At 39.1% G+C, this 22735-nt stretch overlaps 3 protein-coding genes across 3 annotated transcripts; 2 read left to right on the top strand and 1 right to left on the bottom strand.

The window, feature by feature from the left end:
* The first annotated feature begins 122 nt into the window (after positions 1-122).
* Positions 123-2605, top strand: tpbgl (trophoblast glycoprotein-like). The gene is made up of 2 exons (XM_059567154.1): positions 123-402; positions 1141-2605. Exons 1-2 carry the CDS (start codon positions 158-160, stop codon positions 2072-2074), a joined length of 1179 nt encoding a protein of 392 aa, XP_059423137.1. The 5' UTR covers positions 123-157; the 3' UTR covers positions 2075-2605.
* A 1450-nt stretch (positions 2606-4055) lies between these two features.
* Positions 4056-11274, top strand: kdf1a (keratinocyte differentiation factor 1a). The gene is made up of 4 exons (XM_059568609.1): positions 4056-4322; positions 7314-8365; positions 9438-9515; positions 10635-11274. Exons 2-4 carry the CDS (start codon positions 7333-7335, stop codon positions 10685-10687), a joined length of 1164 nt encoding a protein of 387 aa, XP_059424592.1. The 5' UTR covers positions 4056-4322; positions 7314-7332; the 3' UTR covers positions 10688-11274.
* Positions 11275-13297: 2023 nt separating this feature from the next.
* Positions 13298-15274, bottom strand: nr0b2a (nuclear receptor subfamily 0, group B, member 2a). Its single transcript, XM_059568619.1, has 2 exons — positions 14674-15274; positions 13298-13940 (listed from the first exon to the last, which is right to left on the bottom strand). Exons 1-2 carry the CDS (start codon positions 15191-15193, stop codon positions 13699-13701), a joined length of 762 nt encoding a protein of 253 aa, XP_059424602.1. The 5' UTR covers positions 15194-15274; the 3' UTR covers positions 13298-13698.
* Between the last annotated feature and the right edge of the window lie 7461 nt (positions 15275-22735).

The following is a 22735-nucleotide window of genomic DNA, read 5'->3' as shown; positions in this document are numbered from 1 at the left end:
CTATAGTTGGGAATCTAATGCAATGCAAAGTAAAGATGTGTGATGTTATTATCTCATCTCAACCTCGTGTGTGTCCAGCTCCTCCCTCGCGCGCTATAGCTCAGAGATCAGAGGTGTCTGTTAGAGACAGCATGTGCACTCACTCCGGACCGCGAGGATGATGCCGCTGATGCTCGTCTGCGCGATGCTGTGCGTCTCCGCGTGCGTCGCGTCGTGTCCGCCGCGCTGCGAGTGTTCTCCACGGACGGTGCGCTGCGCGTCTGCCGCTCTCCACCGCGTCCCCGCTGCGATCCCACGCGACGCGAGCAGCCTGATCATCACCGGCAACGCGATTCCCAGACTCGATCCCAGCGCCTTCAGCGGACCGCAGAACGCCACACTCCTGAACCTGAGCGACAACCGGTGAGAAACTCACTAAACCTATCTATCTATCTATCTATCTATCTATCTATCTATCTATCTATCTATTGTTTCTCCATCCGTCCATCCATCGTTTCTCTATCTATCCATCTGTCTATCTATCTATTGTTTCTCCATCCATCTATCCATCCATCCATCCATCCATCGTTTCTCTATCTATCCATCTGTCTATCTATCGTTTCTCCATCCATCTGTCTATCCATCCATCGTTTCTCTATCTATCCATCTATCTATCAATCTATTGTTTCTCCATCCATATATCTATCCATCCATCGTTTCTCTATCTATCTATCATTTCTCCATCCATCTATCCATCTATCTATCGTTTCTCCATCCATCCATCTATCCATCCATCCATCCATCCATCTATCATTTCTCCATCCATCTGTATCTATCTATCCATCCATCGTTTCTCTATCTATCTATCATTTCTCCATCCACCCATCCATCTATCTATCCGTCCATCCATCCATCTATCGTTTCTCCATCCATCTATCTATCTATCTATCTATCTATCTATCTATCTATCTATCTATCTATCTATCTATCTATCCATCGTTTCTCCATCCATCTATCCATCTATCGTTTCTCCATCCATCCATCCATCCCTCCTTCACTATAGTCTGTATTTTTAACACTAATACAGGTTTAGTGATGTGCTCTTGCTGATTTGTATATTCCATCATTTAAAATCCTCAAACTCTGTCTCTATTTTCGCAGCATCATGGAGATCGGCTCGCACGCGTTCTCCTCTCTGCTCACGCTGCGTTCTCTAATCCTGAACAACAACCCGCTGGTTCTGATCCACCCCGAGGCGTTCTCGGTGCCTGGCAGTCCTCTTCAGGAGCTCAGCCTGCGCTCGTCTCTCTATAACTACTCATCTCTGATGGATCTCATCACCGCCCTGCGCTGGGGAGAGTTTACAAACCTGCTTCGCCTTGATCTGTCGGGAAACCGGCTCGTCCTCTTACCCCCGGGGATGTTCGCTCCTCTTCCGAACCTGCGGCATCTGCATCTGCGCAACAACTCTCTGGTGGCCGTCTACAACGGCACCTTCTCTGGCGTCGAGCAACTTCTAGAGCTGGACTTGACTGGAAACGCCTTCAGAACGATCAGCGACGAGGGTCTGCGCGAGCTGGCGCGACTCGGCCGTGCACGTTTACTTTTGGGTCAGAACCCGTATGCATGCACTTGCGAAGCGCACGAGTTCACAAACTGGCTTAACAGTTCGAAAGTCAGGGTGGAGGATGTGGACAGGCTGTTTTGCGAATTCCCTGCTTCTCTTCGTGGGGCATCTTTGCGGGGTTTTAGCGCACAGGGGTTGGGGTGTTACGGTAATGTTCGCGAAGAGATTACCGAGTTGTCCCTACAAACTTCTTATGTGTTTCTTGGATTAGTGTTGGGATTCGTAGGGATGGTCTTCCTCTTTGTCGTCTACCTCAATCGAAAGGGTATTAAGAAGTGGATCACGGATATATATGAAGCCTGTAGAGATGTGCTGGAGGGGTATCATTACCGTTACGAAATCGACTCCGATCCACGACTGGGTCACGTTTCGCATGGTCAGCAGGGTCGGCCTCGAATGGATCCACATTTGGCACACGTCTCTACTGATGCCCGTAGCACACAGATCCCATCCGACGTCACACTATAACTGCACGATGAATACATTTCTGTAGATATGATGTTCTGATATTTCAGTTTGTAGCAAAGTGGTGTGCTTGACGATTCCTAAATAGATGGAAAACCATTACAGTTTGGCAGATATCATTCATTAGAAACACGTTTGACTGATACCCGATGTAATGCCAATAAATGCATGATATTTGCTAATCAGTGTTGGGAAGGTTACTTTGGAAAGGTCATAGGTTACAGATTACAAGTCACTGTTTAAAATGTTACCCTTTATTAAATTATAAATACTAAATTATTTTGGATTACTTTTCTAAATCTTTTACAAATTTTTTTTTTAAATGTTATCACACTGAACTTGTGATTGTGTAGGATTACAGTATAAACAATAAAGATTCTTTAGATTATTAAAATGTTTTAACACTAAGAAGTAGCGCCGATCAATGAATGGTCCTTTCAAGAACAAAAAATGCTTCTTCAATGGCATTGCTGTGAAAAACCCTTTAAGAGTGTGGACTAAAAGCCACAAAACCCACATCTATTTCCTTTAAACTTTGTGACACAAGATTTACAGTATAAAACTGTTGATTATCAGAGCTAAACCAAATATTCTAGAGGTTAAAAGAAGACTTGAAGACACACTGAATGACTTCTCATGTGTATCTAACCCTATTTGACTGAATTATGGGCTCCATTATATTTCATAACCTATTCACCAGATTGAAACAATCCTCTCCATCACATTATTTGGTGCGGCCCACAGAGTACGCTGCTACAGATTGTGTCCTCGATATTTCGCCACGGTTGAGGAAAGAAGGGAAATGAAGGGGTGTATTAGGGGAAAATGGGGCACAATGAAGGATTTGGAGTGTAATGTTTCCTGCGAGCGCATAGTGAATCTCTCTATGTGCTTTCTAGAGCTTGGAACTAATGACTGCAATTGATCAAGACCAGACAGCCTATATTAATCTGTGTCTCTGCTTCTGGCAAAGCAGTATATTACAGCATGTTTGAAAAACCACCTCTGGCGCACGTGTGTGTGTGTGTGTGTGTGTGTGTGTGCATATACAGTTATGTACCTAGTCAGTGCAAGTAAATCTGTAGAGTACGAATGACATTTCCATCTTACAGAATGCATGATTACACAAAAATGCTTCATACTTTTCAGAAATGTACATAAAATTTTCTATTTGGGGTTCCTACTGCTTTTATCCATTACCTTTCAATTCATGCATTTGATGAGATCCAGACTGACGAGTAATAATTATATCAGAGATCAACTTGAGAAGGCTTAACAAATGTATTAAATAAATATTAATACAATAAAAGGATTACGTTTAAACCAAATGAAGATCTATCTTATTGAATACTTTATACTAAAGTGCAGAGTGTTTCATTATAACTAGGGGATGGTGTAGTGAATAACAGAAGAAAAAGTATAGAAGATATAAGAAGAATGCAGTGAGAAGAAAGAGTAAAAAAATGAAGTAAAAAAAAAAGAGTAAAAGTAAAGAGTGAAACGCATAAATATATATACACATGCAGGAAACTTACATCCTCCTAAGCTTTTGTTGTTGGACATTATATTCAGGACTTTTTCAACCCAGAAGATATTGTCCATTTCAGATGCTAATATTGTTGACATTGGATCCATATGGACTAATTACTTTTTTATTTAACATGTAAAAAAAAAAACTCCCCCCTAAACCTAGATATTGTTAATCAGATTGAGAACAACCGATGTTAGACCAAAGACCTAAAAAGGTACACCTGATAAAATTGTTTTTGAGTTTAGTGCATGAGAAATGACTTTTAGACTTAACCAATGCCTGTAACACCATTAAGCGATTGATTATTTTTTTACTGCCAAGGCTACTGTAAACACTGGCAATACCATTTTCACGTTTTATTTGATTTAAAGGATGGCAAAAGTAAACGAACAAAAGACATTTTAGGAGGTTTAAGCAACACATCCGTTTCCAGGGAGTGACGTCACTGCTTACCTGCAAGTGGGCGTTGGATTTACCTGTAGCCGCAGGTAAAATACGGCACGGCGCAGACGGCACGAATCTCACCGATCAAAGCTTTACTGCGAGCCGAGTCAGAAAGCCGAAATCCACACGTTTGACTCGTGTCCAGTCAGTGAATCAAAACAAAGATCGATGAAGTGGAGGTTATAAAGCGTCAGAAAGAACATAACTTCACACTCGGACTACTTCCGCGATCTTGAAGAGCTCAAAACACCTGAAGATTTGATCCGAGCCTATGCGGTAAGTGCCACTTCGACAAACCATCTGCTCCGAGCACGCTCTGGATCGATGAATCACAGTGGATGTGTGCTCGTTTGGACGCTTGCATTGGAAGTAATGGGACTTTCCATAGGATTAAAGGCGTAAATATATATGTGAAGTCCATAAATATTGTTTGCATGCAGACGAGAGCAGTTTGAGGCTGTTAAAAAAAAGTTTTTGTTGTTTTGGACATACAGACTGCAATTTGCCAATGCATGCCATGCATAAAATGCTGAAAAGTCCAAATAAAGTTTTTGGGACTGGCCTGAGCGCACTTTACAGGCCTGCTCTATAAACTCTGTGTACACTGAAATTGATAACCAAGTCCTTTCTGTGACAATAATATATTCTGGGGTTTTCTTTCCCACCCACTTTATACAGGATTATTCACAAGAGTTTCCTCAAACTGTCTAAGATTGATGATACCTGACAATACTTATCTATACCTATATCAGGCATTCACAGTTAGGATGACATTCAGCTTTCTGAGAATTGGTGACAGGATTCACCAAAAACGCATGATTCTAGACAAAGAACGCAATACTTGAGTCAGACTCTTAACTGTATATGAAAGGTGAAGTCACAAGAAGGGAGTGTATTTAAAAATAACTTGATGATCGAGTAATTCCTGCCCACCAAAGAAACCCTCTTTACTAAATTTAAACATGCTTAAACAACTCTTAAAAACAAAGGTTATTATTTGGCATATTTGATTGCCTGATAAACCCTTCCAATGCACATAAGGAACCCATATGGCATACCTGCAAAAAACCCATGTGAAATATTACAATCCTGATATGACTGCTCCAAATCACATTTTTCAGGCTTGCATAGATAACCCCTCTATGCTATCTAGATCCAGATCAGCTCACTGTTGACATGTTTGAAATGCCTTTTGCAGCACAACACATGTAGAGACAGAATATATGTGGTATTCTGACCCAGTCGGGCAACATATGCTCGGTGGTATACTGATGCAATGGTGAAGATGAATTCATTTTGTAAATAACATGTATTATTTGATTTCTCCATCATCATTGCACAGTTGTGTTTTATCTTGGTTATATCTCCAGGCTTGAGGAAGTGCAATAAATGTTAAATCTGACACTTTAAATTTGTATTTTCACAAAAAAATTTTGATCAGTTTTCTTGGCACTCACAGTTTAATATATATATATATATTTGGCTCAGTTTCTTGAACTTGGCTTATATATAACAAGGCTTGTTTCACAAGTCTTTCATCTACATAGTAATTGCAACAGCATATATATTCAAAGGTTTGGGATCAGTGTGTGGTTTTAAAGGAGTTTGTTATGCTCATTAAGGCTGTGTCAAAATACAGGGAAAAAAAAGTGTAATTTTGTGAAATATTCTCATTTTAAAACATCTGTTTTCTGTGTGAATCTGTGTTAAAGTGTAATGTATTTCTGTGATGCTCCGCTGTATTTTCAGCATCATTCCTCCAGTCTTCAGTGTCACATGATCTTCAGAAATCACAATAATATCATGAACTATGATCAGTTTTGGAAACAGTTTTGCTGCTTAATATTTTTTGAGACGTGATACTTTTTTCAGGATTCTTTGATAAATAAAAAAGTTCAGAAGATTTGGGGTCAGTAAATTTGTCTTTCTCTTTAAAGAAATCAACAAATTAATACTTTAATTCATCAAGGATGTGTGAAAGAGATAAAAAGAGATATTAATGTTAGAAAATATTAATATTTTGAATAAATGCTTGCTTTTCATTCATCATAAAAAAATATAGTATCATAGTTTCCAAAAATATATTAAGCAGCACAACAGTTTTCAACACTGATAATAATCAGAAATGTTTCTCGGGCAGTAAATCATCATATTTTCATGATTTCTGAAGATCATGTGACACTGAAGACTGGAGGAATGATGCTGAAAATACAGCGGAGCATCACAGAAATAAATTATATTTTATATATCGCATGTATATTAAAACAGTACACCAATATTATAAATTGCAATAATTTTTCACAATATTGTTGTTTTTTCTGTATTTCTAATTAAATAAATACAGCCTTAAAATGGTTAGGAGAACCTGATTGAGAATAACAAACTACATTAGAAGACTACATACACATCTACATCACAATTAAATGGTGAAATCTAAAAGTGTGCTCATAAGCTGCTTAAATTCCCTGGTTTTAATCAGATGTCCCGAAAGCCGTCTTTTTTTAATTGTCATTTCAAGTTGCTCCAGAAAAACCTAAATGGCAAAGAATGTTGTATTTTAATCATGCATGCAACATTCTGCAAAAATAGGCTCAGCACATCTCTACATGCAGGTATGATGGTGCTGCTTTTTTATGCATGCAGTTTGAACACTGCAATCTGTTAATACTGTATATGATCCTGCAGCACAAAAGCAGTCATCAGTAGCACAGAGATATTTGTAGAAATAGACAACAATACATTGTATGGGTCAAAATTATTAATTTTTCTCTTATGCCAAAAATCATTTGGACATTAAGTAAAGATCATGCTGCATTTAGATATTTTGTAAATTTCCTACTGTAAATATCAAAACTTAATGTTTGATTAGTAATATGCATTCCTAAGAACTTTACTTGGACAAAGCAAATAAATATTTATTTTTTGCACCCTCACGATTCCAGATTTTCAAACACAGTAGTCAACATCTGAAGTGGATCAAAAAAAGTTAATCAAAGTTGTACTAACACAAGAACACATTTTGGTTTTAGGACAACTTTGATGAAAGGTTTTTATCCACTTCAAATGCTGACTAGTGTAGTTGTATCTCGGCCCAATATTGTCCTATCCTAACCATCCATACATCAAAGAAGAGCTTATTTATTCAGCTTTCAGATGATGACTGGTTTTGTGGTCCACATATTGACTCTGTTCGTGAAACAAGCCTAAGAAGTGATGCTTTGTCTCAGCTGTTGATGCATTAACGTCCGTCCCATCATGTTCCTGCAGGTCCTGAATGTGGTGAGTTATGCCTGGCCACAGCACAGGATCACATCACAAGACGCGTCCTCATGGCTCAAGCCGCTCTAGGGCCGATGGCTACAGGCAAAGCCGGACCTACTCCAGGGACAGCAGAACCAGTCAGGAGACCTACAAGGAGAACTACAGAGAGCAACCTCGTAGCATAGACTCGCAGTTCCCCCGTAAAACCCATCCTCACTACGCCAATGGACGAGGCTCAGAAACCCTGGGCTTTATCCCAGGCTCCGCTGACTCTCCTCAAGGTACGCAAGCCTGCGGCTCATGTGCCTCTCTAGGCTGGAGTGGTTGCAAAGCTGTGCTTTGCTGCATTCTGACTTGTGGGTTTTATGGCTCTCGCAAACCTTGCTTGCCGCCCAACGAGAGCTCCACTGACAAGCCTTTAAAAACCGAGCCGGAACCAAGGAAGTCTAATGGATTGGCTCTGTCCAATCCCACGTGCGGCGTAAGCCTCGAACCGAGCAAATCAAGGCCGTTGCGAAGCTCTGAAAGCTTCAGGTACGGCGACGTTTATTTTGCTGGCAAGAAAGTGGAGTACCCTGTCAACTCGGATGCACCTCCACGACGGACCAGAATGACTGGAAAGGGTGACAACAACCTGCGTCCCATCAGCGATACCAGTATCAAGAGTATCTACTCGAGGGAGGATTTGGATCTAGACGACCTGGATGACGGTGGCACTGACATCGACTCACTGATCACTAAAAAGCTTCTAGAATTGTATAAAATGCACCAGATCGAGCAGCTTGCCAAATGCACATCCGACGTGTCCTTCTCCCGGAAAACCATCGAGATCAGCGATCTGATCAACAGCATTGCTCAGGACTACAACTTGGAGGAGCAGGAAGCGGAGTGCCGGCTGGTACACGGCGTCATACGCATCAGCACCCGCAACAAATCCTCGAAAGGTTACAAAACCAAAGACTATAAATCGCACGATGCAATGGAGCATATTAACGGGAGGAGGGATGGAACGCTGCCCGACAGTGGGAACGAGACCATGACCTTCACCTTTAGTGATGGTAAGTAGAGCTGAAACATCGGGAAGTCGTTTGATCTCATATGACCTAATGATGTAAGAGCCTGCAATAACGCGGTTTGACCAGTGCAGCGCTGTAGCCAAGACTGTCAGCTTTCTTGGATGCACTTCAAGATAAGAAGAGCAAACGCAGCCGAACCTGAAGCTGCTGAGCAGTGTTTGGATGAATATGTAAATATATACTGGGTGCTTTCCTATCAATAATGAAATAAACTCAACAAAACTGACCGTGGTGGGAAAGCAGCAGTTAAGAAAGCATCTGATTACCACGATGTGGATGTTCGGCAATCTAGTAAAGTCCAGTCATGTTACGTTTATTTATATAGTACTTTATGCAGTAGATGGCCTTAAATCAAGAGGCTTTACAGCGTTAAACAAGAAACACCAGAGTCAGTTTTACTTTTAGTTAGAATTACAAATTTCTTGTTATATAGCAGCTCTCCGATGTGAAACTAGCTAATGATAAAATCTTTTTATTAGTTAGGGGAAAAATATTATTAAGTGATAGTTTGTTTTGCAGAGATCAAAGCTTGATCTAGCTCAGGACTGTTTTGATTATCATAACCCTATAAGGTATTTTAAGAGAGATTATGCTGTGAATAATATAGTTTATCCAAAAACGTCTATAACGTCTTATCACTTACATTTATTTTTTCTTTTTCATATGACTTCCAAAAGTCAGGCAGAATGATTTTTTTATTCATATTTTCATATTGCGAATTACATGGTGAATGAACGTGTTTCTGTGCCATCTAATTTTGTGTGCCAAATATATTTAATCGTATAATAATTCTATTTACATTAATATGATTTTCAAAAGCTGTTAGAATATGAATAACTCTGTATTTTAACTGCAAAAGCTGAATTTTCAAAGTCTACCGATTGATCAGTGGAATAATCGACGATTAGTCGATTAATCGTTCTAGTAATCGCCAGATTAATCGATTATCAAAATATTAGTTTGCAAACCTGATGGTAACTGATGGTGGATAAGAGTGTCAGTAGGGCACGATGATGTTTGAATGTCTTTTGACGTTATTTCTCTTTCCCTCAAGGTGAACCTGAGGTGCTAGTGTCAGAACTGACACCGTCAGATGAACTTGCCCGAAAGATGAGAGGCAACAGCGGGAAAAGTAAGCATTTTGTTCTTTGCTTCTTAAACTTTCTGGATGGCTGATGTGAAAAGATAATTGAGCACCATGGTGCCAAGTTAACCCTAACCATGGTGGAATTGCACCCTGAGGATGGCGTATTCTTTTCTCAATGCTCTATTGTAACGGTTCCATTTCCAAACGTTCTCTCACTCATTCTCTACTGTCAAATTGGCATTCCTGTCTTTGATCTATACCCCCAAAGAATAATGCCCCCTCTACGTAAACTGTAGTTGCATGGCCTGAAGCTTCTGTCACTGAATGCTGAATTCTCATCTCACTTTAGCTCGCCTCCAAGCAGTTTATCCAGTATTCTCCCATATCAGATCACATCTACCCTTCCTCATATAATGGTGGCGCTCTCATTATGCAACTTGTCTAAAGGTCTCACTTTTCTTGCGCTGTGTAACGTCTAAATGTGAGGTGTTGCTTTATGAAATTCTATACTGAAAAATGGAAAAAACAGTACAGAGAGCAGCAGCTTTTATTGCTGCTTTACGCAGAACGCTGTGGGATTATGTTAGAACTAGGAATGGTAAGAGAAAATTGGGCTTTTAAATTTTTTCGCCTTCAAACCAATCGTTCGATTTCAGACGGCAAAGTTTAAATCCCATCTGGTTGGTGCGCTTGACCAACAAGTCGCAAAATATTTAAGAATTATGTCAGTAGGCAGAGAAGAGGTGCTCTTTTGTGGCTGTTGGCGCTGATTCGACCACATGAGCATCTACTCTACAAAATCAATCCAGTCGAATGGGTTTCTGACTATCTCTGGAAGTGATCAAAAGTGGACAATCTCAAAACGTTTGAGACCGACACAAACACATCTTAAAACCAGGTGTAAACAGGGCCTACGTTACGAATCTCAACCCACACAGAAGTCATTTCCAAATCAAGAGTCTTGCTTCTGGTCGGCGCTGCGGATTGACATGTCAAAGTTCACCAAACAATGAAAAAATTCACATAGGGGAGTTTCTTTTCCACCATTCCCATTTAAATTTCGACGATTCTACATGACTGTGCCTTACAACATTTGAGTTGCACTCTACGAGAGGTTTTGAAGTCCATAAATTGCAAAAATCAAAATGATCTTTTCCTTTACAGATTACTACTCGAGTTCGGCCACAGACTCATCAGGCGCTCCACTACTCCGCTAACACCCCGGCTGTTCCCTCTCAGTTATTACTGCCTAACTAGTGTTCATCTGTCCTTGTGCTCCTCTCAGATTTCAGTGAAAGCATGTATTATGCTAAGAACTGTTTGTGTTTGTCAGAATGCCCAAAGACTGCTGTCGTCCCACAGCTTCTGTCACAAGTGTAATGTTAAACAATGGAGCCTGTTGCAAAAAACCAATGGTTTCCTACTGCCCTTGTGCCATGTGGATTGTTACATAATGGACAAGTTTCCTGACTAAACCATTGGCATCAAAGGGTATCTTAAGTATTGCTTCTGATTATATTTTTATAGACTGTTGTCATTCGCGGTGATGTATCTAGTAAATATGCATGTATTCAGCACTGAGACTTAAACCTGTTGCCCTTCATTGGACTGCTTTGCTCTAGTAGCCCATCATTCAAGTGTGCTTTAGATGAACAATGTCCTTGTTTTGTGTTTAAATGATTTAATGCAATTTAATGTTGTTTTGGGACTGTTTGCAGTCATCCACATCTGTACGATGGAACGTCAGTTTTGAAATACTTTGTATAGATTTTTTGTATTGAAATAAAAAGGGAGTTTCCTCTCATTTTCTGTTTTTATTCATCACCGTATTCATTTAAACTATATGCACCATTTTGTCTATTACACTGGCTGTTTTGTTTCAGAAAATGAATGTAGTTCTGCATCACGTATGATGACATATTTACACTGGTACGTGTTAACCACAGAAAATGTCTCTCTATAACCGTGCAGCATTTTTCTCAGAAGATTGCACTGGTGTCCGCCTCCTCCCTCAGGTCACTGTGCTATGAACTTGTTTGGCTGGTTTGACAATAGAAAGGAAATAAAATCCTAGTGTTTGTTTGGAGTTGTACATTGCGGAGGAGGGGAAAACTCCAGAGAAAATTCCCCTCGCAACTGTCCTCTTTTTGACTCCGTGAAACTATCTCAAGATAATTTTGTGATCTCTAACATATGGTTTTTAAGGATTAATGGGAAATTACCAATCATCATAATAATGGTTTTGGGCGTGCTAGCATTCTGTTGTCTTGCCTTTTGATAGTAAACCACTTTGGACTCAATGAAATTGCATCTTTCTGAACTAATTTTTTGGTCAGATTAGCAAAAGTTCAGATTTTTATGCAAGATAAGACCGAAAATCCAAAACGACCATTTCATTCTTGAGATAAACTGATGCTATAGTGAAAGTCATGTCACTGCAATGCATTGAACTACAGTTTCAAATGGTTATCATTCTAAAACGCATTATGCCATGTACTGTATTTTTTTTTTTTTCTCTCCAAATAGACAGCCTCAGAAACTTCTTCAAAATGTTGTTGTTGTTGTTTTTTTGGCCTTGATCATCACAAGAGGGCACTATAGTACACACCATCTATAGAGAGGAATCTAAGCCTGGAGACACAATAAAGACCATCTAGTTGTTTTTATATGCATTTAGCATTTAATTTGTGTACAAATCTGTACATTGAGTGTTACTGTATAGTTTTGTAAAAAAAAATGTCTAGAAGTCTGATATTCAGGCTATAGCGTACTACTATAATATGTGCACATTCTATGCAAATATGCAAAATGTGCATAACCTTTGTCCAAGCATGCAACAGGTCACACTATTCTACATTGGAATGCAACCAAATGTGGATTAGAAATGCTAATTTTTTTTCTTCTCAAAAATGATAACTGGATGGTATTCTCTTAACATGCAATGTTTGCAATAATTGCAAATTTTTTTTACATGCTATTTAAAAAAAAAACATGCAGTATGTGGTTTCAGGGTCCTGAAAATCGCCTAAAATGTCTGGGTTTGACTTGGTTTTTTCTTTTGATGTGCTCTCTATAGTCCTCCTCGTGCATTAAAACTGCTTTGACCGTTCTCTGTAGATCCCACCTTTTCAAATACATTTTAGCCAAAACCTGGTCATTTTATGCAATTTACATGTCCTAGAAAAAGAAGACGCAAGTCACACTCTATAGTCATATGCTGTTCAATGTATATCCTGAACATCACAAAAGCGACCAAAGAAATGTAATTTCTCACAAGCCACTGGCAGAGCAATCATCTGCTATAAAAACCAACATGCAGGTACGTACTGTTCAAACAATGCTTTACCTTTGTGCCACTGACCCTGTAGTGTCTCCATCAGACTTCCTCTGGGTACACACGTAACAGCAAACACAACTTGTTTTATTACATTTACGCAATTTGGACTTCTTTCAGAAATAAACCCGTGACACTGACAGCATGAGGCTGCAGAAGTCAATGTTTGCAACACTTTGACACGGCAATCATGGTTAAGATTGGAAGAAACTCTAGCTTACTGAATATCACGTTAAACAAAATGCATACACAATCATTAAATGTTTAAAGAAACAGTTCAGCCAGAAAATGAACGTTAGCTGAAAATGTGCTCACCCTCAAGTCATCCCAGATTAAGATGAATTTCTTCATCAGATTTGGAGGAATGTAGTATTGCATCTCTTGCTCTGCGGTGAATGGGTGCCGTCAGAATGAACTGCTCTAATTATAAGTTCAGTATTCATAGAAGTGATTTAGACGCACATGACAAACACAGATTTTGATAATACCGAAATCTGTAAAAATAGATTTAATCGCAGTATATTTATGAACATACAAGTGTTTTCCTCCAGCTTTCTCACAGAGACGATACATGAACCTCCCACATGTGCGGAGATCTTTCTAGAGAGTTTCATCAAGGAATACTTCGCAGTTTCACAATCATCCCGTACAAAAAGCTACAAAGGTGCTTACAAAAAAAAAGAGAGAAGGAAACAATCAATAAATCACATACTTGTGACCTAAATACCATTACAAAGGTGCAGTAATTTCATTAAGCTGTGTAAACAATGAAGCTGTGCGAAAGTCTGTAACTGGTCAAACGTAACCCTTACGCAGTCAGATTTTCATCCAGCGCTCAGAGAAGAACACTGGAGAAGATAAAGCTCTGTGGAAAGTCTCTGAGTCTTTGGGTCACTATCTCGTGAAAAGCATGTCGATCAACAAGTCCAGCAGATCTGCCTGACCGATGACCGGCCGAAAGAAGAGCTCTGTGATGAGGCTCGGAGTGATGGTCTTTAAAGAGGACGCGGTGAGGAGGATTCGAGCAAACCGTCCTCCATCCTCTGGATGAAGAGGCACAAGGACCTCCTTGAGAGCATGCTGAACTTCATACTGCAGACCCTCGATGAACAGAGACGCCTTCAGACCCGGCACATCTACAGATAGACAATAACAGGTGAGTGCATCGGAAAATCTATGGCTAAACATGTTAATTTATGATAAAAATTATAAATAAAGATAGATAGATAGATAGTTTTAAATAACTTAATATATTTGAATACAACATTATATAGAATTTTTATATTCATAATAAATATTTAAAAGAAATGTATAATAATTAAATTATTATTTGAGATATAATTTTTAATAGCTTAATATTTTTTATATTAAAATATATTTAGATAAAGTTAATTTTGAAATTAAATAACTTTAAATAAGTGAAATTAAAAATAAATTATTATTTATTTAAAAAAAAATTATTTAAATAAAAACGAAATTACTAAATTAAATTATTGATAAATATAATTTAATAACTTAATATTATTACAAGTATAGTCATTTAAAAATTGCAATTATAATAATTTACTATAACTTCAATTATATGTAACTTTTAAAATAAAATAATTACATGTATTTTAATAAACTTAAGAATGCTTAGTTTATAAAATAATTTATTTTATAAATAATTATTAAATTAAATTTCACACAAACACACACACACACACACACACGCACACACATATATATTCATTTTCCAAAATGTATCTATATATATAATTTTGAATGATTATATTTAAAAAAAAAATGTATGTTAGTGATATTATAGCTTCACATCATTTAAATCTAAATTAGTGTGTAAATCTGTTAATGTGGTTTTGGGGACCGTACCTGGATTGAATATCACGGTGCCTTTCAGATAAGCGTACTCCTTGGGGCTTAAATCCAGACTCCAGAACTTCCTGAGGCAGGATTTGAGCGTCTGTGCGCCGGTCAGCGTGGGCTGCTCTGGATCAGGGCTCGGCATCTCTCGGCCGTTGAGCAGGATTCTCTTCAGCATGCTTGGAGCGGGAGAGTCGTGGACCTCGAAGTGAACCCGGTCCTGAGCCAGACCCAGAATGAAGAGCGGAGCCCAGCAGTTCTGCAGCAGAGACAGCTGGTCTTTAGGAGGCAGCTGCTGGAACGCCGGCAAACTCTTCATGAAGTGCACGGTCTTCACCAGCACGTCTGAAGCCACCTGACACGTCTCGCTGGGAGTCTTCAGACAAACCGTCCTGCGTTTCTCACAGTGGCATGTCTGAGGAACCCTCTTGTAGCTCGGCTCGCTCAGAGTCGACCCGCCTCGGCTGAGGATGTTGAAGAGGATGGCGTTCGACTGTCCATTACTATACACCGAACAATCACAATCCATGTTCTCACCAAACACACAAACACTCTTCTAGAACTCACGCCTCTGAAGCTCCTATTTATAACAAGCTCTCCTGAACCTTGACCTGTTGATCTACATCTGCTGTGAACAAAACAACTGTTTAGCAATTGGGTAAACGGTGATAAGGCACTTCAGTGCAGAGCCACTAGGCTGGGATATACTAGAGGTGAGGCAATATAATCTCTGCTGGAGTCATTACACCAGGCCGTACCAAGAGACCAAGGACTCCTCAAGTACTCATTATATGATCCCTATCATTACAGACGAGCCAATAAACCACAAACAGATGAATCCAGAACAATAAAGGAAGTGAGAGGTGAATGACCCTTGAGAATGTGAAGGATGACAGCCAGAGGAAAGCGCTGGAAATAATCAACTTTTCACAAAACTCAAAACAAATAATCGCGATTAATCGCATACAAAAAAAAAAAGTTTTTGTTTACATAAAATATGTATGTGCACTAGATATATTTATTATGTATATATAAACACACACATAAGCATGTATATATTTCAGGGGAATTTTTTTTTATATATTAAATATGTTTATTTATCATATTAATTAAACGAACATGTAAATATTTTCAAAATAAACACTGTAAATGTGAGTATTTATATACATAATAAATATACGGAGAACACATACATATATCATGCAAACAAAAACTTTTATTTTGGATGTTAAAAATATGTTTTCTTTAACTTGCTAAATAAATTGCGTAATTGTATTTCCCTGTCACATTTATTCCACCTTTGATAGATATACACCTAATTTCTATATTAGTTCTTGCCATTACTTTTTTATATACATGTATATCGATGTACTTTAATTATACTCACTTTCTCTTATTTTGATCAGCCTCTGAATACAATTTGGAAATAAATTATTATAAACTTTGCACATTATCTGTGGTGTATATAAATCAAATAAATCTATGAATTTTAAAGCATGGAATTTAATAAACAATTTGTTTGTTGGTTTGTAATAATCAACCCTTTTAAGAATCTTTATAGCCTTTCTTTTGTAACAAACAGTATGTATTGAATTTTTATTATTTTTATATGTATGACTCCACACAATAAGTAATGTTTGGAACTATGAGCACACAATACAATATATATTATAAGTATTTCATTTTTAAATATCTTTTATTCCATTTATTCTAGATTTTAGATACACCGTCTGGTGCACCTGGACATATCATCAGTGATGTAACCTAGGATCACGGGGGGTTTCGGGTCTTTCAATAATCAGACCCCCTCCCCTAGGCGACCCAGCCGGGGTGATCAGGTCCCAGCTTATGTCCAGGTAGCGCTACTACCCTACACGCCATACCTCTCCTCTCCTGATCCACAGCCACCTTGATGCTACTTCTGCAGCATCAGTGGCCAACTTGATGGCCCTTCGCTGGCTCGCCCCTGTGATGCCAAGCATTTTGTAGGCCCTGCAAAGGGATTGGCCCACAAACCCTCGACATCCCACTTCGACGGGTTGGCATATTGCCCGCCACCCATTGCTCTGGCAACCCTCTACAAGCTGGGAGTACTTTGCCCTCTTTCTTTCATTGGCCTCCTCCATACGGTCCTCCCAAGGCACTGTGAGCTCCAAGAGAATTACCTGCTTGGACGCCTCTGAGGTGAGCACAATGTCTGGCCTTAATGTTGTTATGGCAACTGCCTCAGGGAACTTCAGCTGCTTGCCCAGATCAACTGACAGCTCCCACTCACGCGCCGTTGCCAACAGGCCAGAGGAGGTGCCCCGGGCAGCTGGTGTTGACTTCTCCCCAGCTCTGACAAAAGCTGTGGTCTTCACTGGGCGGAGGCTCTTGCTGTGGCTAATTCCACTGCAGATAGAATCCGCTACGGCTTTTAGGACCTAGTCATGCCGCCAGCGGTAACGCCCTTCGCCCAGGGCTTTTGGACAGCAGCTTAGGATGTGTTCCAACATTCCTCTCCTCTGGCATAGGGGGCATGCTGGTCTCTCCACCTTTCCCCAGGAGAAGAGGTTGGATGGACTTGGCAACACGTCATAGACCGCCTGGATCAGGAATTTTATCCTGTAGGGTTCAGCCTTCCAAAGCTCAGTCCATGTGACTTTGCGCTCCGCTGTTTGCTACCATCTTGTCCAGGCGCCCTGTTGCTACATCCCAGCCATCTGGCAAGCTCGCTTCTCCTCAACTCCTGCACGCACCTCCTCCAGAATCAGCGACCTCCTCTCTTTCCCTTCAGCCTTGTCGTAGCGAGGAGTTCTTCTGCTGCCCAGGCCAGCTCTCCCCTGTTTCACTGAGCCCACCAACACCTTTTGCCGTAGCCTTGACTCTGCGTCGTCCACTGCCATGGCAGCCCTCCACTTCCGCCCTGTCCTGACCTCAATCCCAGCCTGGGCAACCTTTGGATCACTGGAATCCCGATACTGTAGGACCGCGTCACCATGAACTCCTCACTCAGGCTGCTCATGGGAAGCTTTCTGCTTGTTGTTCTGCCCATATAGAGCGATGCTGCTCAGGCTTCGAGGCAGTCCCACCCACCTGCGCAGAAACCTGCTGATCCTCATTTCAAAGCCTTCCACCATTGAAATGGGGACTTCATACACCAGGAGGGGCCATAGGATCCGAGGGAGAATACCGTGCTGGTAAATCCAGGCCTTGAACTTGCCAGGAAGACCAGACTTGTCCACCACGACCAGCCAGGTCTCCAGGTCTTGGTTGGTCGCTTTTGTGGAAGCTGCGTCTCGCAGGCTGCAATTGAACACCTTCCCCAGGCTCTTCACAGAGTCATCAGCTTTTTGCGGATTATGCTGCGTAGCTCCGCAAGCGGTCCCCTCCTCTTCGCTTGCAACCTTGAACTGCTGCCTCAAGGTCTTCAGCTCCTGCCTGAGCTGATGGATTTTACTTGCTCTGTTGTTCATGGTATAAGGGGGCTTTCGCTGCTCGCTTCTCCTCAAGTCCAAACGTCTCTGCAGCTAGGCTGAGGATGATTGTAGTCATCGTTTTGAGGCGTCGATCAGCTCTCCCTTTGGCAGTTGCCTCCAAGATGGTATCTGCGTCTTCTTCTAACTGACGCCACTCCTTTTCCTTGCTAGCTTGGGGCCACTTTACCTGACGATGTTCTGATGTCCTGTGTGCATCAGGTGGTTGCATCACCTGGAGGCTCCGGGCACTGTGGGGTGACTCCGGGCCTGGCTCCTCCTGCGTCTCACCAGGCGTAGTTCCTGTGCGCTGTGACTCTACCTCCTTCGGTATACACTTCCTCTTGGCCTGGTGGATCCGCAGGCCATGTCGGTTCTTGCATATCTTGCCACATTTGCATTCCATTGTCGTCGTCATGTTTTCATTGCCATATGTCGTCATCCTTTGATCCGTCCTGTGGGATTCTCTTCCGCCTGAAAGATTCTATCTTTCTCTTTATTTAAAAGTAGCTGCTGTGTGTTCTGATAAAACCAACATTTTTGGAAATATCAATATAAATCACAAATATTATATTATATTATATTATTCATGTTTTACCAGTCACAGTGACTGTGCTCCAGCAGGTGTTTATTTTGCAAAAGTACAATTCGTTAAACAACTCTTAATCTTTGTGCTTCAATGTATCACATCCAAAGTCATAGTAAAAATATGTTACTATATTACAAAAAAATTCTGTTTATTTAAAATTGCAGTTTCATTTATATTGCTGCTGAACTATAAAAATAATAATTTGGGGGATGTAAGTAGTAAATAAAAAATGATTGGAGTATGTTTTACTCCAATAACAAATAAAATGAAATAAAAAACACTACAATTTCAGTTTTTCTACTTAAAATTTCACTTTTAAGCCAATGTGTTACTTGTCATTTCTTTGTAAATTCACAAGCAATTTCTGAGAGAAAATTGCATCTATACCAATTTTTTGTGTTGTTTCTGAAATCAGTGTGTTATAGTGATTTTACCACAACAGGGAGTGTTCTTATGCACAACACTCAGATCTACTCAATCTACTCCTTTTCTATCTACACTACCTTCTAGTTTTTATTTGTTCACTTTGTACGGTTTTCAGACTTTCTGCAGAAAACAAATAGTCTGGCTGTTAATTGATCTAAAGAAAGACAACTGACTTTTGACATATTGAAAAATTAAGTAATCAAACTCTTAAATTATATGTAAATTAAAGGGATCATATGATGCGATTTCAATTTTTTCTTTCTCTGTGGAGTGTAAAAAGCTCTTGGTGCATAAAGATCTGTAAAGTTACAAAGACTAAAGTCTCAAATCCAAAGAGATATTCTTTATAAAAGTTAAGACACGCCCCCACATCTCTATGTCACTATGTGGAAATATTTGCTTGAACTGATGGTAAAACTAAGGACATTATTAACTGTCTTTACATTTATTTTGAAAGATGAAGCTTGTGATTATAGAAAGGGGCGTTACATTTCTGAAGAGTGCTCACGGTGTTCGGCCAATCACAATAAACTGGGTCAGTTGGCCAATCAGAGCAGACTGCGCTTGTCAGAAGGAGGGGCTTTGTAGAAAACGAGGCATTTGAGAGAGACGGGACATAGAGGACCTACAATAATGTACAGTATTTGAACAATAATGTGTTTTTTGAACATTAAAGCATGTCAACATATTCTGTTACACCAAATAATGATCCTTAACCTCATTCATCATAATCATACGACTCCTTTAACACATAAACTGTAATGTGATCAATGAAGCTGACCCGACTCCAGTAGAAAATGTATCAACATCATGAAACATTCATCAATCAGAAGCAATTCAGGATAAAAAAAAAAAAAAAAACGTTTATCACTTTCTTGAGGATTCTTCTATCATTGAGGTGTTTTTCTGTAACGTCATGATCTTGTCCTGGTTTATTATCTCAGCAGTACCTAGCACTGAGAACTTAACCAGATAAGATAATTACTATATTGCTTTCAATAGAATCAACAAGTAGCTACTTGTGTAATCCCACTTACATTTCAATCATAAATATTATGATTTCTGAAAATGCTCAACAAAGCCAATGACAGGAGATAGTATAATTTTAGTATTAGTCAGTGTAAAATACTCTTGGTTTTAAAACTAATAAGAACTGATTTGCAGTATAACAGATCCAACATTCAGTCTCTTTATAATTGTCAAAATTCAAAGTCGCTTCCTATATTCTTTGTGCACTTCAGCAGAATGTCAGATAAATTCGATCTCTCTGCAATGATGATGACGTTTTGTGGTTCATAGTGATCATGCACTTTATCACGATTAGAACATTCTGGTTGGAAAGAGTCTAAATCACACGGATCAGTGTCTGAATTATAGCGATTGAATCACGGGTTGTAAATGCGTTTGATAAGCCAGTGTTTATTGAAGGTCGAGACAGTCTGAGACAGACACTGAGGACTCCACCTTATCTCCAGCTCCACAGTAAAAGAGAAAAAATAACTCGTGACAGACAAACGAAACAAGAAAAAACAACTGCTGCAATTAATTATTTCACTCATTAAAAAAAAAGGCATCAAGCATTCACATGTTCTGTAGGGTGCTAGATCTAGAATGATTGAAACAACATGTTGCTAATTCTTTAATATCATGCATGCTTTATTTATGAGCTCATGTTAACTGAATATGAAGTGTTGATTCGATTCATGATGCAAATTATCAACATTTTCAAATTTTATATTGATTTGAGTTTCGCTTCTTTTTGTTTCGATCTTGCAATATTTTGCATCTACTGTACAATAAATCCATCTTGATTTAAGGATGTTTTAGATATTTATATTGGGAAAAAAAGTGAGACAAGAATACTGGAAGATTTTTTCTTTGAATCATTTAAACCTACACACACACAATATTTTATCAGTAGCAAAACTCTGAACGATGTTCAGCTATGTAGTAAAACTAACCGTCCAAAAGTACACGGTGTAGATGTGTTTCTGGTGTATTTGGTTAGGGACACGTCCAACATGTGCATTGTAGGTCGAACTGAGAAAACACTGCTGTAAACACCACAACATGAAAAAGAAAAAGCCAAGCAGGTGAAGAGCTTTTGGCACGCTGTATTATAGTCATATGCTCCAATATTCAATGATATATATAGGCATAAGCCTACAAAAAACTACAAATCTGAACACACAATCAAGCTTTTTCGACATGATTTCCTGCAAAGGTTTCCAAATAAAGATCTTCTGCAACAGAATGATTTTATCTCATCGGATTGTTTAGCTGGCCGTGCAAGTTGTTGTTTAGGATTGGATCTCATTGGTAAATCAGTGGCAAAACATTGCCAAACAATTCAAACATGCTGACAGGACACACAATCCATAAAGATGTGTTCTTAGTGTGTACAGAATTCAATAAATGTTATATATTCATTCTGAAAAGGGGGTTTTTGTTTTATGATCACATTTAACCAGTTGTGCTTTAAACGTGATGTTAATAAACCTTTAGAACAGCATATTATTGATATTTGGTTGTTTTGATTGCTTCTGTTGACCTCATTTGTAAGTCACTTTGGATTAAAGCATCTGCTAAATCACTAAAAGTACATTTAATAAATGTTATGTTTATTTTAAATGCCAGATTCTATGCTTAAATTCACATCATGACATTTACTTTACTTCGATTTTCGGCAACTTTGACTGAAAACTACAACAAAAGATGTTATACACAGACACCTATTTCAGGTCAAATGGCACTATTTCACTTTATTTCACTTCACATTCCATTCTAGTGTTATCAAAAGGATGTGATTCTTGTTTCGCAATGGCAGCATATTGAATCTATTTATATTCCAGATTTTATGACGGCCATAAGAATATGACTGAGCTGTAAAGTTGAAGGCCAGGGTTAAGATCGTTTAGTTTTCTTTCGGTTGGTGAACCCGAGTAACCGGTTTTCCTGTCAGTCTCATATGAGTAACTATCAGGTTTTTAATTTAAATGTTTTATTTTAGGACTAATAATCCGACAGAGCGAGATATGAAGTTATTTCACGAACACTGCGTTTTACGAACAACGCGATTCCACTCAGCGTTGAAAGGTTAATCCGAAATATTTTGAAATAAACTTCACATTTACGTTCAGAAACATAAAAGCAAACGTGTCTTTAGCTTAGTAGAAGTAATTGTTCCCCACTTACCGAATATGATGTGTAAAGATGTGAAGATATGAAGGCTAATAATATCTGACTGTATGAACGCGCGCGCTAGTAATTTGCGCGCTAATAAACGGAACGCGGATCCTAACGGTCGCCTCGTCTTTATATATTTATTATATGGATTTTTTTGAATTTGATCTTTTTTGATAATACCTTAAAGTTATCATACGTTTTTAATAATATACATTTTAATTTTGGCGGACCTCCTGCCATTCGCGCTGTATTAGCCTTATTGGACTCCTAGAAAGCGTTGTTTTTCTACATAAAACAAAAATATTATATAAAGAAAATAAGGCAGGCTATCAAAAGTTACTTTTATTTAAAAGTAATTATTTTTTTGGCTCGTTTAAACATTGGTTCCTCAAATAAATTAAATCTTGTGGAAAAA

Source organism: Carassius carassius, chromosome 15 (genome assembly GCF_963082965.1).
Source record: "Carassius carassius chromosome 15, fCarCar2.1, whole genome shotgun sequence".
NCBI classification, from domain to species: Eukaryota; Metazoa; Chordata; class Actinopteri; order Cypriniformes; family Cyprinidae; genus Carassius; species Carassius carassius.
This window is presented reverse-complemented; position numbering and strand designations above follow the sequence as displayed.